General features: G+C 35.2%; 1 protein-coding gene across 1 annotated transcript; it reads left to right on the top strand.

Moving 5' to 3' along the window:
- The first annotated feature begins 1,798 nt into the window (after positions 1–1,798).
- Positions 1,799–14,821, top strand: bcl2l12 (BCL2 like 12). The gene is made up of 8 exons (XM_007251048.3): positions 1,799–2,093; positions 7,499–7,670; positions 8,410–8,671; positions 10,101–10,293; positions 11,666–11,773; positions 11,894–11,958; positions 13,152–13,412; positions 14,555–14,821. The coding sequence occupies exons 2-8, from the start codon at positions 7,501–7,503 to the stop codon at positions 14,588–14,590; spliced, it is 1,095 nt and encodes a 364-aa protein (XP_007251110.2). The 5' UTR covers positions 1,799–2,093; positions 7,499–7,500; the 3' UTR covers positions 14,591–14,821.
- Positions 14,822–15,919: the final 1,098 nt, after the last annotated feature.

Raw genomic sequence — 15,919 nt, 5'->3', positions numbered from 1 at the left:
GCACCATCTCTCCTTTTCTAAAGACATACAATGTCCTAAAGTTAACTAGTTAACCAGCAGATAGGTTACTGAACTTTAGCACTGCTGATGACTTCCCCTAGTAACTCTGTTTCAAGGGGAACAGTTACACTGGAAAAGAAGGGGTTAAGTGGTGGGTCAAAGGGGTGAAATGGAATTTAGTTTTTTTGGTTTTAAAATATAAACTATAATAATGCAGAGTAGAATAATTGTAATGTCGCCATATGTGGATGCAGGGTTTTGAGAGGTTTAGTGGAATGTCATCAACTCCATCATTATCAATTCCTACATCTGACATTTGAGGTAAATGGGGACTACAGCACAAAAGTGGGGGTGTTCTAGCAACTTTTTCTCTCACAAAAAACTAACATTTTACACTTCTGTGCATTTCTATTAATTACAGTTCACAAATAATTAATAAAACCATATGTATTCAGTTTAGGTACCTTCTCATTTATGTGAACTACAACAGCACTTTAGCTAGAATGGTAAGTTAGCTTAGCTGCTAAATACTATGCTAACCAGGCTGAGGCTAGTCCAGACCTGTTCGGGCGGTTCCACTATAGTTCAATATACTCTAAAGTCTGAGAGTTCTGGATCAGTTTGGGCTACTTTTACTTATCTACTTATTTTTTTATCTCACTTAACCTTTCACTGTACTTCCTTCGCTGTGGTTTTGGTCTCTTGTCTCTACGCAGTGAACTGTGTAAGTTACTGTTTCGTTCTCACCAGCCTTCCGCCAAGTCCCGCCTTCTCGCCTTCTCCGCCCCCATTGGCTCGTACTATAGCGCCCCCCGTGCCGTGATTGGCTGGTAGTGTCCCACATTCGCTACAGAGGAATTTTCCTCATTTCACAATCCCGCTTTATTCACTGAAGGAAAGCACACCAGCAGAACCACAGCAGCAGTTCAGAAATGTTAACATGTCATAACAAAGCACGTGTCAGGAAAAAAATACATTATTATTATAATATAGTGTGATAACTTGATCATCAGAGATACGTATTCCATTTCTCAAGGAAAAACGCTTTACTCTCTTTTATTCGAAGATTTCACATGGCATCCACACTGAACCATAAGCACTTGTCACCTAATGGACTGGGGTGGTATTGCATTTCTGCTTAGGTGACTTAGAGAATTATCTAGAGATACCACATATAGAAAAAAAGATCATATTTCAAAATGAGCTAAAGTTGCCTATACTGTCCATTTAGTTTCTTTGATTTTACCAAATTCAAAACCTCTCGAATATAATTTAAAGTAAGATGGATGACACAAGCCATCAAATCAAGCTGAACCGCTTGAATTTCTGCACCAGGAGTGAAATAAAGTTATCCAAAAGCATTGTGTACGACTGGTGGAGGAAAACATGCCAAGATGCATGAAAACTGTGATTAAAAAAACAGGGTTATTTCACCAAATATTGCTTTCTGAACTCTTGAACATGAACTTGTTTTTTTTTTTTTTTTTTTTTGCATTATTTGAGATCTGAAAGCTCTGCATCTTTTTGTTATTTCAGCCATTTCTCATTTTCTGCAAACACATGCTCTAAATGACAATAGTTTTATTTGGAATTTGGCAGAAATGCTGTCCGAAATTTATAGAATAAAACAACATTGTACATTTTACTCAAACATATACCTATAAATAGCTAAACCACCCCATGGACCTGTGGTTCTGCAGCGAGTGGGATTTGTGTGAAGGAAGCAACAACTTTTAAAGTTGAACTCTATTGGCCGATCACAGAGTCAGAGGGGCGTGGCTTTTCGAAAAAACGGGCGGAGCGTCTCCAGGAGAGTATCGCCAGAAACCAACCTGGATATGAACGTGAGCTCCTCAAATGAATCTTCAGACAGTATCCGAGGACAGCGAAGCTACAGATAAACAGCGTTTTCTCGTGTTGTCTCTGCTGCGAGTTGAGCTGAGCTCCTCGGACTGTAGTTGAGTTTTTCTACAGTCTGAGACCTGGTTGATATATCTGGGCTTGTTCCTGATCTGCTGTCCCGGAGGAACTCAGGCTGCTGTATGGACACTCGGCCGCCGCGCTGCTGCTGGGTTTGACCTCGATCACTACAGGTAGGAAGAAGTATACAGTGTTGGGTTTCACCGTGCTGAAAGAGGAGAGATCAGATCAGTGTGAGGGTAACTTACAGACCAGCAGAGGAGTGGAGATCAGCCTAAAACCACATTCAAAATACTGTTGCTTCTCTAAGGAACATCGAGGAACCCATCTACCTGAATGTTAACTTTAATTGAAACTTTAGCTAAAAGTATCCAGACTCTTAACACGTTTTTTTCAGCAGAGATTAAATTGGATCAGGTGTGTTAGGCACAGGGTAACAACTAAAATGTGCAGGCAATAGGGATCAAGTATAGCATTGGAACCAGTAGTAGTTATATCAACTTCTGAACTGAAGATTATTAGAGTCTAAAGAGTATTTAACACTTTTTAGATCTGTCTGGCCTATGTTAAATGATAAACCTCCAATATTTAAGCTGTGTTTATGGCCTGTCACGATAATAATGTTTTAAGTCCATTGCTCATTAAAACTGTATTTTAATGTTGTTATATTATCATTTATCATCTCAGACATAACATTTTGTCTAATAATATAAACTCGTACAAACATTTTATCATAGTTATTGTGACAGTCCTGTATGTTAGCAACAGTAATGCCAACACAACCAGCCTTCACCCAAACAACCCAATCAACAACATGTAGAGAGAATATTAACTCAAACATGGGTACAACAATATTTTCTAATATTTTCTAATACTTTTTACTAATACTAATACTATTTTTTTTTCAAATACAGTACCAGTCAAAATTTGGACACAACCTTTCTTATTCAATGTGTTTTTTTTTACTCTTACATTACATTTTACATTTTTTGATTTAATATTGAAGACAGTATTAAAGCTATACCAGAACACATGCAAAACGTATGTAAACAACAAGTGTTAAACAAAGCATATTATGTTTTATATTTTAGATTTTTATTAGTAGCCACATTTAGCTTTGATTCGCACACTCTTGTTATTTTAATCTCTGTGTCTTCATGAGGTAAAGTCACCTGGAATAGTTTTCCCAGTATCTTGAAGTTAAACAATAGTTGCTGATTTTCCTTCATGCTGTGAAGCTCCAGCTCATCCCAAATCACCATTTCAGTTGGGTTTAGGTTAGGGTATTGTGAAGGGCATAATTTCACCTGTGCCCCTTAATTGATTTCATTAATTTAATATTATTCTGCATTAGGGCTAATAACTGATTAATAAACCTAGGGTTCCTGTCTTAAGATAATAATTCAGGGGTTAAAACTTCTCGGGTTAGTTAAAAAACTGAATTTCCCCATGGAAAAAAGTCACTGCTGACATCATCACATCACAAAGTGTGCGTGAGTGTGGGGTGTTTCAGGATCAGTTCAGACTTGATTTATTATTTTTTCCCCCATGATATTCCACCCAGCACTAATTTCTGCTTATATCAGTTGCCAATATACAATTTTACTATACACCGATATTGATACTGTTATTACCAACACTATTAACATATTATACCACATTTTATTCTGGCTTTGGAATCTGATTGGCTGATAGGCAGTATATCAGTTCCTATATGTTGAGATAACTGCACTCCAAATGCATCCAGGTCTGCTATATTACTTGTAAGCTAATAAGGCAATACGAATCAACAGCAAACCCGAACATTTCTATTACATACTGTTAAGGTGTATCTTTATACACTGCCAAGTGTGAAGTTAGTGCCACAGCTCGGCTGGACAGCCCTTTTCTGGAGGACACAGATGAGGTACTGAGCAGGTGTAAATCTCAGAATATGCTTTGCTGCCAGATATCACATGCCTTAATGGGAACTGCTTTACACTGTTTTAATGGTAGAAAAGTGGATAAGCTTTCTTTTTAATCAGTTTTTGTATCCAAAGACCAATAAATATTACAAAAGTGGCTCTTATATTCAGCATATGGCCTTCAATTTGGTGTCTTCCATCACAGCACTCCCACACCAGTATCCCATGTTACAGCACAACTAAAATGTATTATCATGTAATTACCTACTTACAAATCGTTGCTGCCAAATTTAAACCTTTTATCTTCAGAATAGGAGCTTAAGAAAAGAAGAAAGTTCTTTTTAAATTCAATTTAAAACATATTGGAGCATTTCTCTTTGTCCATTCATAATGAAATTCTGACATATCGTAAAAAAAAAGCCAGACAATCTTTTGGCAAACATGGTCATATAAAGTTGTTTGTAACCGTGACTATATTTGACACATTACCGCAGTCTTTTGTTGTGGTCTGCCAAAGCACCTGACTCATCCCCCATTGTTGCTTTGGCCCTCAGGGAGTTTCATTGTTCGGTCAACAAATATTGACCCTGAATTCAGGACTGCATCTCTTTTATGAATGAATTCTCATACATACACTGTACACATCATGTATTCATTGTTCATTTGTTTTATTGACTTTAGCAGTGTAAGGTAGTGTAAGTAGAAGTGAAAGTAAGTGAAAATCTATACCAAACAATGACTTATTTTTTTAGTCATATTAACCCTTTATGGCAAGATGTTGCTCTCAGGCAACAAACCGTTTTTGATTGTTACACTATTCAATTTCATATCTTATTTTTCATGTATTAATTTTTTTTGTAATGTTACAAGGCATATCTACATCAAATACAATGAGGCAGTGGTACATAAATAAAAATATGTACAGTATATGTGCACAAATATGTTAATAACTTTATAAGTTTATAATCTTACTATATTCTTATATTTTTGTTGTAAACTTACTGAAACATTTTTTTGTTAGGGTCATTACATGAGTCTCATACATTTACTGTACATGTCATTTGTTTGTTTATTTTATATATTTATATATATATATATTTATATTGTCCCTCTTTGAAAAGCAAGACAAAAATACACCCAGGTGTACCCAGGTAATTAATTTATTCAGTGGTGAAAAAAGTTCAAAATAAATGGGAAAAAAATGACAAATGGAAAAAGAGCAACTGGTAAAACAGTGACAGTGAGCTTACAGGACTCAAATAATCTGCTGCTAACATTTTGGTGTTCTTGTGATGTCCATCAAGCAAGTGGCTTTAATGTTATGTCTGATCAGTGTATGTAGTGTGAAGCTAGCATCATTAAAAATGCATCAGCTGTTTCTGCAGCTATGAACAGCATGCGACTGCTCCTCAGTACATTTGTATTTTTAGACGCATTGAATCTTGTTATAGAATGTGGTTAAACATGCAAGCACTTGTTTTGCTGCTGTTTTTAAATACATTAGGTCTGTTCTGTATTAGCTGATGGTGCCGTTGACCTTCAGAGAAGCAGCTGAGCTTGACTGATCAGGCAGAGTTTAGTGGCCTTAAGTCTGCGTCATGCAGCCTCTGCACATTTTTGTGGTTGCTGGTTTGTTCTGATGAGGAATGGGTTTAGATCGTGCGTAGAATGACTGAAATGTGATCACACTGGAACTTCCAGGTTTGACTCAGTGTGTGTGTGTTAGACACTTTTGCTTTCACTTCTCTGAGAGAGTGGTGCCACACTTCATGTGATTCACATTTGTCATTTTGTAGCAATAGCAGTAGATAATAGTAATAAAGCATTCACTACATTGTTATATGATACATTTCATAGTAGCCCTGTCACTGTAACTGTTTTTGTTTGCACAGTATATTTTACCAGAAATAATCGTAATAAGTAATACTTTTGTCATTTTAGCATCTACCAATGGAATTACATTCTTTTAAAGAGCAATTAACTTTAATTATTAGGATAGTTTATTAAATCAACATACTGTCTTATTGATGTTAATGGGCTCCATTTGCAAAGAAAAACTTAATGGACATTATTGCGGCCATGTCCATACATGGTATGATAAGTCAATAATGTAAACAAGCAATACAGTACAGTATTACTTTCTACCAATTAATAAATAATAATTAAACCATAATAAATATACTTAATAAATATTTTATCACACTTAATGTGCGGGGTTGGCCTGCATTAGGTTTGCACAAAGTAATCACACATGTTGCTTCAAGGGCTCAAGAACTTCCAGTACTTTGCATCATATTTATTTCCTTTTTCTGTTGAGACATTTCTGGATTTTCTGGAATCAAGCTTTTATGCATGTCTTCTAAAAATCGCTCTAACCTGAGTCGACTCAAAGGGTCGAGTAGAATGGTAAAAGATTCGATCTGATTCAGTATAAGGATGACTGTGGATGATGTCTAGATCTCATACTCCACACATTGTGCAGAGAATAAACTCTTAATTGGCATCAGTCTCACAACCCCACACAACACAACATCTCAGAACCCCCCTTGGAGGTCATAACCCTCAGGTTAAGACCCCCTAGTACACAAACACGGGCTGGCATCTTAATGATGATTTTGTTGGCATTACATGAGGAATGATTTACATTAATAAGACATAATAAGTTGCCGGAGTCAGGACCAATATTTTTAACCTGTTTATTTTTTTTTTTTAATATTTAGAAGTTACATTGCACATTTTATTAGAAACACATACCTTGTGCTTCCCCTTACTGGGCAGTTTATTAGAAACACTCACTTTGTGCTATCACTCACTGGTCACTTTTTTGGAAACCCTTGCCTTCTTCTTCTATTTACTGGCCACAAAATAAAAAACACCTACGTGATGCTTAAATTGACAGATACATCACATGTTTGGTGTACGTGTGTAGTGATGTAGTAATGAGAGTAGTGATGCAGTAAAAACAAAGTAAAACTAAGAATTCCTCATTTTTAGGGAAGCATATACTGTCAGACCTCCAAATTACACAATGTGACGAAGGCTGTTGTTAATGGGGCACTCCGATAGCATTAGTAAGCAAATAATAATACATTCCAGTGTTGCATATGCATCAACTATGTGTATCACTACTTGGAATTTAGTATGGTGAGGGCACTCCAGGGGACTCCAGGATGCTTCAAGAGGATGTGGAGTGACATAGGAGGCATCATAGTGGGTACACATACATACACACACACACACACATGCACTCCTGATCATCATGGCCATGAACACACACACCTGAAGCAGTGGGAAGCCACCTCAGCACCCTGGTAGAAGCTAAGAAGGTTAAGGGTTTTTACCAGTCCAATGGATTGCACTGACAACCATTAAGTCCCAAACCTATTCTCCAACCTTTAGCTCAGCTCAGATTTAGCTGCCCATAATGGTTGTGATGTCGTTTCACTTCTGAAGAATGTTGTGCAATGTTGTGTGAGTGTGATTTACAGTAGTGTGAGCTTCAGTAGAAGAGTGTTTTCTTATGTTGGAATTTTGTGTTTGAGTTTTCTCCCAAGTTGAGTTAATACCAGAGCTTCCACTGTTGTACCTGTTTTCACTCTCACATTCTCTCTCTATCTTACCCCCTCTCTCTCTCTTATTTTCTCTCTCTTTCTCTCTATCTCTCTCTCTCTTAGGGATGTCTGAGGTAGAGGTTGGTGTCCCTCTCTCCCCCACTCCTTCTCTCATCGAGGTGAGAGCAGAAACAAGTTTGGTGCTGAAGAGTTTCCTTCGGAAAGCTCTTTCAATTCCCCCTGCAGACCGGCCTGGACGGGTTGGGGGAGCATATAAAGACCCCAACATATTCAGGTAACACACACATACCTTTTACTGCATGGCTTGAGAACTACTGTATTTTTCAAATTATGAGGGGCACTATCGATGAACGTCTATTTTTTGGTCTATTTTAAGGCTGGGTGCAGCAGCATTAGCATTAGCGGCTTGTGATTATCAATAAAATTACGAACATTAGCGAAACATAATTTAATGTCAATATCACACACCCCTATAATCCACTTTCTTTGCACTGAGAGGACTCTTTATGCTACTGTTGTCTGACATGATGTGCAACTCCTAATACGTCTTGTGTTTGTGTGTTTTTGTGTGTGGCCAGCGAGTGAGCCATGAATATTGGGTTATTTTTCCAGTAAAGTAAAAACTAATTCAGGGGCCCAGAGTGGTCCAGCCCTGCCACTATGATTGGAAGATCATTAGTTTAAATGTCAGCTTGCCATCAGCTGCCGGAACCCTGAGAGAGCACAATTGGCCTTGCCTTTTCTGAGTGGGTAGATGGCGCTCTTTCCCCTTATCACTTTGCATTTGCACATCTGTGTCAAGTGCAATGGGTCAAACACACCCTAAAATAGTAGCTAAAATTTATTATTTGAAGGTAGAAGGTATAGAATAACATTTGGTGGGTCATTGGACAAGCTATGGGTGTTTCAGGTTCTGCTGCCTGTTGTCCTGGAGATGTGTCTTAAAAAAGAAGTGTATGCTGTTAAATGTATGACCTCTGTCTCACTTGTCTGTCTGTCTGTGTTTCCTGCAGGGCGTTGGTAAAAGAGAAGAAGAAAAAAGAAGAAAGTGGGTGGGACTCTCTGGATGAACAGATCAGTGCAGCGGAGGAGAAGAAACACGGGATAAAAAACCTGATAAAGAGGCGATTAAGGCCACATCCCCTGAAAAAAGACCACAATGCTGATCAGTCACATCACGGCCATGCGCAAAAGGGTACTCTGGAGAGGAAGTCGGGGCAGGAGAAAGGGGTTCCGTCCAAGAACGGCAGCGTTACTATTAAGTCACTCAATGAGGTGAAATAGTAATACGATTTATTATTTTTTGTTTTTGACAGCACGTTTATTTTTTCTTTCTTTGTTCGGGCAGTTAACTATATATTAATATAATCATGTATTATCATTCATTAGTAAATCTACACTTACATTTCCTTGGATTTACTTACTAATACTGTGTATACAGTGTCATGCAAAAGTTAGCAATCTCGTTCAAATTACATGTTCATCAAGAACAATCACACTTTTTCTTCCTTAAGACTAAGCTTTTGATAATGAGTATTTACATGTGTATAAAAGAATCAGTGTTAGAAACACTTAGATTTGAATTGTTAGTGAATTAAAGTCCCTTAAAAAATAATTGTATGAATCACAACAATATTCTGTGACTTAATCATGGGTAAAATCCTGATTACTGGTACTTAACTGTATTTATGAAAAGACAACAGTAATAATGGTGTAGTGTCTTTTACACCCGCCAAACTAGATCCTTTTTACTGTATTATAATAATAAATAATCTCAGGGTAGTTTTGATGCTTTTTAAAATATTTTTTTAATTAAAATATAATAATATATATTTATATATATATATAAATATATCTTTAACAGAGAGTTTTAATGGAGTAAATACTCTAGTGTAGCTCCATATTCCACCTTTAACTGTTTGAAAAGAAGAAACATGCCGTCAGCTTTGTGTGTGCATAAATAAAAGGTAATCTACCTTTTGAACTCAACAATAAGTGTCACCAGGTTCTGTCAATTTTATCAGATGATTAACTGCATGCGTTAATGTTGACAGCTCTAACTATGATATAGAAAAACATTAATCGTATCGTATTTTTCGCACTACACGGTGCACTTAAAATCCTTTAATTTTACCAAAAATCGACAGTGCGCCTTATAATCCGATGTGTCTTATGCATTTACCAGTCAGGTTAACCAAGGCTAGCACTGCTGCTAACCAAGGCTAGCGCTGCTGCTAACTGAGCTGTTAAAAATATTGGAAATCTAAGCTTACTGTAAATAAAAGGAAGCACTTTACTCACCCAAATAAACAGTTTTCAGGAGAGAAATCTGGGTAGATTAACAACATGGCGACACCCTTGTCCTTACTCTCGCTTACAATGTGTCTTATAATCCTGTGCACCTTATGAATGAAAATTAACCAGACAACAGACATCCACTGAGAGTGCATATTATAATACAGAGCGCCTTAAAATACGTAAATACAGCAGTATTAAATGCAGAAAATAATATATTTTTTGTAGTTGTAGTTTTGTAGTTTGTTGTTTCTTATTAACTTTAAACATTTAAATGTAGAAAATCAGCTAAACATGTCCAAACTTTTGCATTAAGACTGTATATAAGGCAACTTAGGTAGCATCTTTCTCATTTTCATCTTCATTATATCTTTATTAATGTTGTTAAAATGATTATGTTTTCCATCAGTATGAAAAATCTTCTGCATCTGAAGAGGAAACTGACCGAAAAACAGGCGAGAAAAAGAAAAAGAAGAACAAAAAAAAACTGACTGAGATTTTTAGAAAAAAGAGCACAAAGAAAGAAGATGTTCGTCCTATGCGGCCGGCCACACTTCCCATCGACAAGAACCAAGACCCTGCTCAACCTGTACTGTCACCATGTAAGTTAACCAGCACACAAAATATACACAATGTACACATACAATTACACAAAATTATTCCTAATTTTTCCATTATAATTATAATATATAATTTTTATTAATATAACAAAAGAATAAGGTTTCAAAAATGCTAGACATTGTGAGAAGGCAATAGGGCTGACATTACCTCCTCCAGTTTCCAGAAGTTTATATTTACTGTTATTTAATGTCTGTTTTTATTGCTAGTTAATAAATGTATTTCCTAATATGCTTCAAATTTGAGTCATTTCTGAATGTTGAAGAAAAAAGATTCTTGTTATAATATACAAAACTATGATTGTAATGGTTTTCATTATAAATAATTAATTAGTGCTACTTATTTTTACTAAGGTGCAAACGGCTGTTTTAGAGTTCTTCTTCTGTGCATATTGCCACCTAGTGCACAGAAGAAGTAATTGTTCATGTTGCTTCTATTCATGTATTGAGCAAATTTTATTGAAAGTGATGTAAAAAATACATCAATATTTATTGATCCATTTCTTCCCCTTAGTAAATTGTTATTTTATGTAATTTTATGGTAGTTGGTTATTTTTTTGTGATTATAGTAGGTGTATTGTACTGTTTTAACTAATGTCTCACTGACTGCTTTTTCCTGCATGGATGTGAATTGCTACATGATGTGTTTGAATATTTTTGCAATAACAATATTCTTGTCAATATGACAAAACATTTAATAAAAAAAGAAAATAAAGAAAATACTACTGCAACAAAATTAATATTAAGCTTAATTTGGCATACATTAATTTTTGTATTGCATACATTAATTAAGGCAATTATTAAGGCAAATTTCTAATCAAGTTTTCACTAGAACAGAACTTAATAATCCAACATGTCATGATACTAATAATGCATTCCATATATTCAGGATTAATGTAAAATAAATGATAGTGAACAGATATAATTTCTAGTAGTAGTCTCAAGTAGATATTTAATGAGAAATAAAAACAGTATACATTTTTCCTTTTGCTACAAACAGCAAAAAGTTGTACCCATATGGCCTTAAAATAATGTAATGATATTTCAGGGTATTTTTGCTATAACGATATTCAAAATCTTGCCAATATTATTGTTTACAAGGCAATATGGCGCACCATTAACTGGTTTTATATTTATTTATAATATTTTGATAAAGCTGTCCATTATATTTTGATGAATGCACATATAGAAATGCTCCTAAATTGTCTTTTTACCTTGACTTCTATTAGGATTTTAGATTTTTTTTTCTTCTCCTGTAAAGTGGCTATTTTGGAGGTATGAGGATTATGCTGATGATGTCATATGATATGATATATAAATAAAAATTGTATATATTTTTTCTCTTGTTTATCTCCAGCCCATCCTCCTGAGTTCTACGATGGAGTGGCCCACAGGTTGGACAAAATCGCGCAGCACAGTGTCAGGAGGAAATCCCCTGTTAAACCAGAACCCATCCAGCCCAAAGGTAAAACAGAGTGTTTACAACTTCAACAGCAAGTCTGTCCGTCAGCACTGAGTCTGTTTCTGCACTGATCCTGTCAGACAGGAACTGCATTTAACTATTTACTTACTTTTGTGTTTGCAGAACAGGATAAGGTTCAAGCTCTTGTTCAGTTGCTGATGGCAGAAGGAGATGCCATCAATGAGAAGGTGAGCATCAACCTCTTTCTGAATGTCTTTTACAAACAGGCTACACATAATTTTATGTGGAATGACTTAGAAGAACAACTTAACTACAAATAAAGAAAAAGTCTTTATATTCTTTAGACCTTTACACATAACTGTTATAACCATACTTCTTCATGGAACCTACTTGTATGGATGTAAAATGACAGTTACCGTAAATTTTTTTTTTTTTAAGTATTATTTATTTATCTGAGCTGTCAGGCACTGAGTCTGCCATATTATGCCTTTTGCATGTAGCTATTTCATTGTAGCATTTTCTGGACATCTTTCTCTATTGTTGTTTTTTTTTATTATTAATTTTCATTTCAGTACTGCACCATTTGTTATTGCTTTGTTATTATTGTCATTTAGGTTTACTGTGTTTTTTTGTTTTTCAGTTTTTGTCATAAATTGTGGCAGCTGTTCTTAATTATTAGTATATTAATTAATTACATAATGATGATTCAATATACTGATAGTAAAGAACAGCTGCCATACTTTATGACAACAGGCCCAATAGGAATGCTCTAAAATGAGTAGAATAAAATATTGTAACACTAAAATTTAATTCAAAGTTAAGTATTCCTCTACCTCCTCTTTAGTTATTATGTGAGAGGTAAAATATTTTTGCATGTACATAAGATAATCTCATAGTGACAGTTACATGATAATTTGTGTATAAATGTTTTGAACATTCAGATTTCTTTTTTTGCATTGTTGTTTTGAAACACACTGTCCTGTGTGCTTTAGAATCCGGGTCTGTATCAGTGTATCAGTATCAGTTTCTTCCTTCTCCTGTAAAGCTGCTATGTTGGAGGTATAAGAAATTTGCATGACAGTGATATATCACTATGCACTATAATCCTGGATTGAATCACTATGGTGGATTAATCTTCTTTTTTTATGGATCAGCCTGGAAATGAAGCATTATCTGCATACATGTAGGAATATTACTATAACTTTGTATGCACTCCTTCTTTGGCCACAATAAAATTTGGGCTTTTTTTAATTTTAGAGGTATTGTTTTATGGTATTTTATTTGGTAAAAATGAATCACTTCGTAAAGAATTATAAAATAATCATTGTGAGATGAGTTTTTTTACATTTTACCTTTGATAGAAAACAGCAGTAACACAGACTAGATGTTTATCAGTAATCTGACTGATTATTTCTTACAGATTAACGCTAACCCGCTTCTGCGAGCCTCACTCAACCGTCTCTCCTACGCATCCTTTGCAAAGCTGCTGGACACATGTGCGAGTGAATCCGTAGACCCGCCCCTTCCCGCTCCGGTAAGCCCCACCCTCCGGCGTGTGGCTATTACTATGGAGGTGACCCGGCGGGTGGTCACGGCGACCGGGGTTCCGCAGCGAGTGGAGGGATACGCTGAGCGCTACATGGAGAACTTCGTCCCCTGGGTGAAGAGCCATGGAGGATGGGTGAGCAGCTCACACTCTAAACTCTATACACACCCAAAGTACAAGGTTCACTTCTTTTCTCCTTTTCCTTTTCTTTTCTCTCTATAATTATCCTTTTTTTCTTTCTGGCTTCTTCAACTCTCTCTTGCTTCTTATTCATATATTTTTATTTGTTGGTCACTTTCTCTTTTCCCCCTTTTTCCTGTTTTGTTTTTCTCATATTTTTTCTTATTCCCCTTTTTTTCACACTCTTTTCCTATACTTTTCCTATTCCTATCACTGTTCTTGCACACACAACATTTTTCTATTCTTTTTTTTCTTTACTACTTTCTCTATCTTACTTATTGTTATTGTCTCTCACTTTGTCGTGTTTAATTTCCTCACTTTTTTTCTCAATCACTTGTTTCCTGTTACTCCTTTTGTTTACTGTTTATTTGTTGTCTCACCTTTTCCTATTTTTCAAATTCTCTTCTCATTCTTTCCTCCTTTTTTCTGTTTTCCTTTTTTTATTTATTTATAAGCTCACTTTTTGTCTTCCTTTTTGTTTTATTTTTCCCTCTTTTTTTCTTTCCTTTATTCTCTTTTTATTCTCTTTTTGATTTCTTGTTTAGTTTTTAATCTCATGCTTTTGTCTTTTTCTCTTTATTATTTTCTAAGTCTTTACTCTCTTTTCTCCCTAAATTGTTTCCTGTTACTCCTTTTGTTTTCTGTCAATTTGTTTTTCTCACTTTTTCTTGTTTTTCTACTTTTCTTTCCATTCCTTTCCAATTTTTTTATAACCTCATTTTTTGTCTCTCATCTGTTATTTTATTATTATTATTATTATTATTATTATTATTTATTATTATTATTTTATATATTATTTTATTATTTTATTATAATTTTTTTCCTCCTTTTTTCTTTTTTCTCTCACTTTTCCTTAAATTTATTTTTAATCGTTTCTTGTTTACATTTTTTATCTCACGTTTTTGTCTTTCTCTTTATTCTTTTATCTCAGTCTTTTCTTTCTTACTTCTCTATAACATTATATAAACATTATGTGCTTGTATTCTCATTTTCCCTGTGTAGATTTGTATATTGTACCACAGAGAGGCAGCACTGAGCTCATTGGCCGTTGCTATTATGTCCTAACTCTCTTTCTCTCTCTCTCTCTCTCTGTGCAGGAGAGTATTCAGATGGAGGCTCCAGAGTACGACTAACCGCCTGTTCTATAACTGTTCTGCAGAAGTGGAGTACTCTATCTCACTTGAATATGAACTTTGCACTATGAACTGTGACGAGGTGGAGAGCAAAACGATCAGAACACCTACACTGCTGATGATAACTGTCAGTTTTCTACTGTTGTATTTATATTTTTAAAATGCTGATACAGTTTTATTTTTTCAAAACTGTCATTTTTTATATAAAAAAAAAGTTATATCTAAGGAAAACTGTGAATTTGTCTTTTTTTGTACCTCAATAACCAGAACACACAGAGAACAGGGTGAGGAAATAAACCACAGTTTAATAGTTTCATAGAATAACTGAAATAAAGTCAAAATCAATTCAACAGAAAATAATTATTCATAAGTCTCATAAAATGTTTATGGCTGACTGTGGTCTTCTAACGTGTGTGATTCTCCCTAAGATGTTGAGATGATGAGCGTACATTATAAAATAACTTCTTAATCAATCATTATGACCTAAAATATATAACAACTCAAAGAAGGAATTACTGAAACTCATTAGCGTTCAGTACTAAATCAATCAAACACAATATACTAATAAGCTCAAAATAGCTACAGTGTGCAATTTGCACATTTTGCTTTTGCATTTTTATTTTTGCTAGCTGAGGGCTGAAACCTTTTAAATAAAGCAATTTGGAGCATTTATTAAATTGTACAATTTTATAATACATGATATACTCCCTTCCCTATGCTAATCATTCATTCATAATATTAACACCACCTGTCTAATACTGAGTAGGCATGGATTTCAGAAGACCTCTGAAAGCGTTCTGTGGTATGTGGCAGCAGTATGTTAGCAGCAGATTCTGCAGTAAATTGTGGGGTGGGGCCTCCATGTGCATTAATGAGCCTTAAGCACCAATGATCCTGTTGCTGGTTCACAGGCTGTTTTTTCTTGGATATCTTTTGGTAAGCACTGTCCACTGCATACTGGTAACACCCCACAAGACCCGACTGACATTTTTCTGACCTAGTCTTCAAACAATCACCAGAAATTTGGTTCTTGTCAAAGTGTATCCAATTTGTATGCTTGCCAATTGTTGCTGCTTTAACACATCATCTTCAAGAACTGACTGTTCCCTTGCTGCTTATACTGTATATACAGCCCCTATGACCAATGCCACTCTACAGCTCTGGAAAAAAATAAAAGAGACCACTTCAGGTTCTGAATCAGTTTCTCTGATTTTGCTATATATAGGTATATGTATGAAAAGTGTCATTTTATTCTATCTCCCAATTTCCATATAAAAATGTTTTAATTTATAGCATTTATTTGCAGAAAATGAGTAATGGCTGAAATAA

The sequence above is a fragment of the Astyanax mexicanus genome, chromosome 19 (assembly GCF_023375975.1).
Source record: "Astyanax mexicanus isolate ESR-SI-001 chromosome 19, AstMex3_surface, whole genome shotgun sequence".
NCBI lineage: Eukaryota > Metazoa > Chordata > Actinopteri > Characiformes > Acestrorhamphidae > Astyanax > Astyanax mexicanus.
Note: the sequence above shows the minus strand (reverse complement) of the source record. Positions and strands in the feature narration are given on the sequence as shown.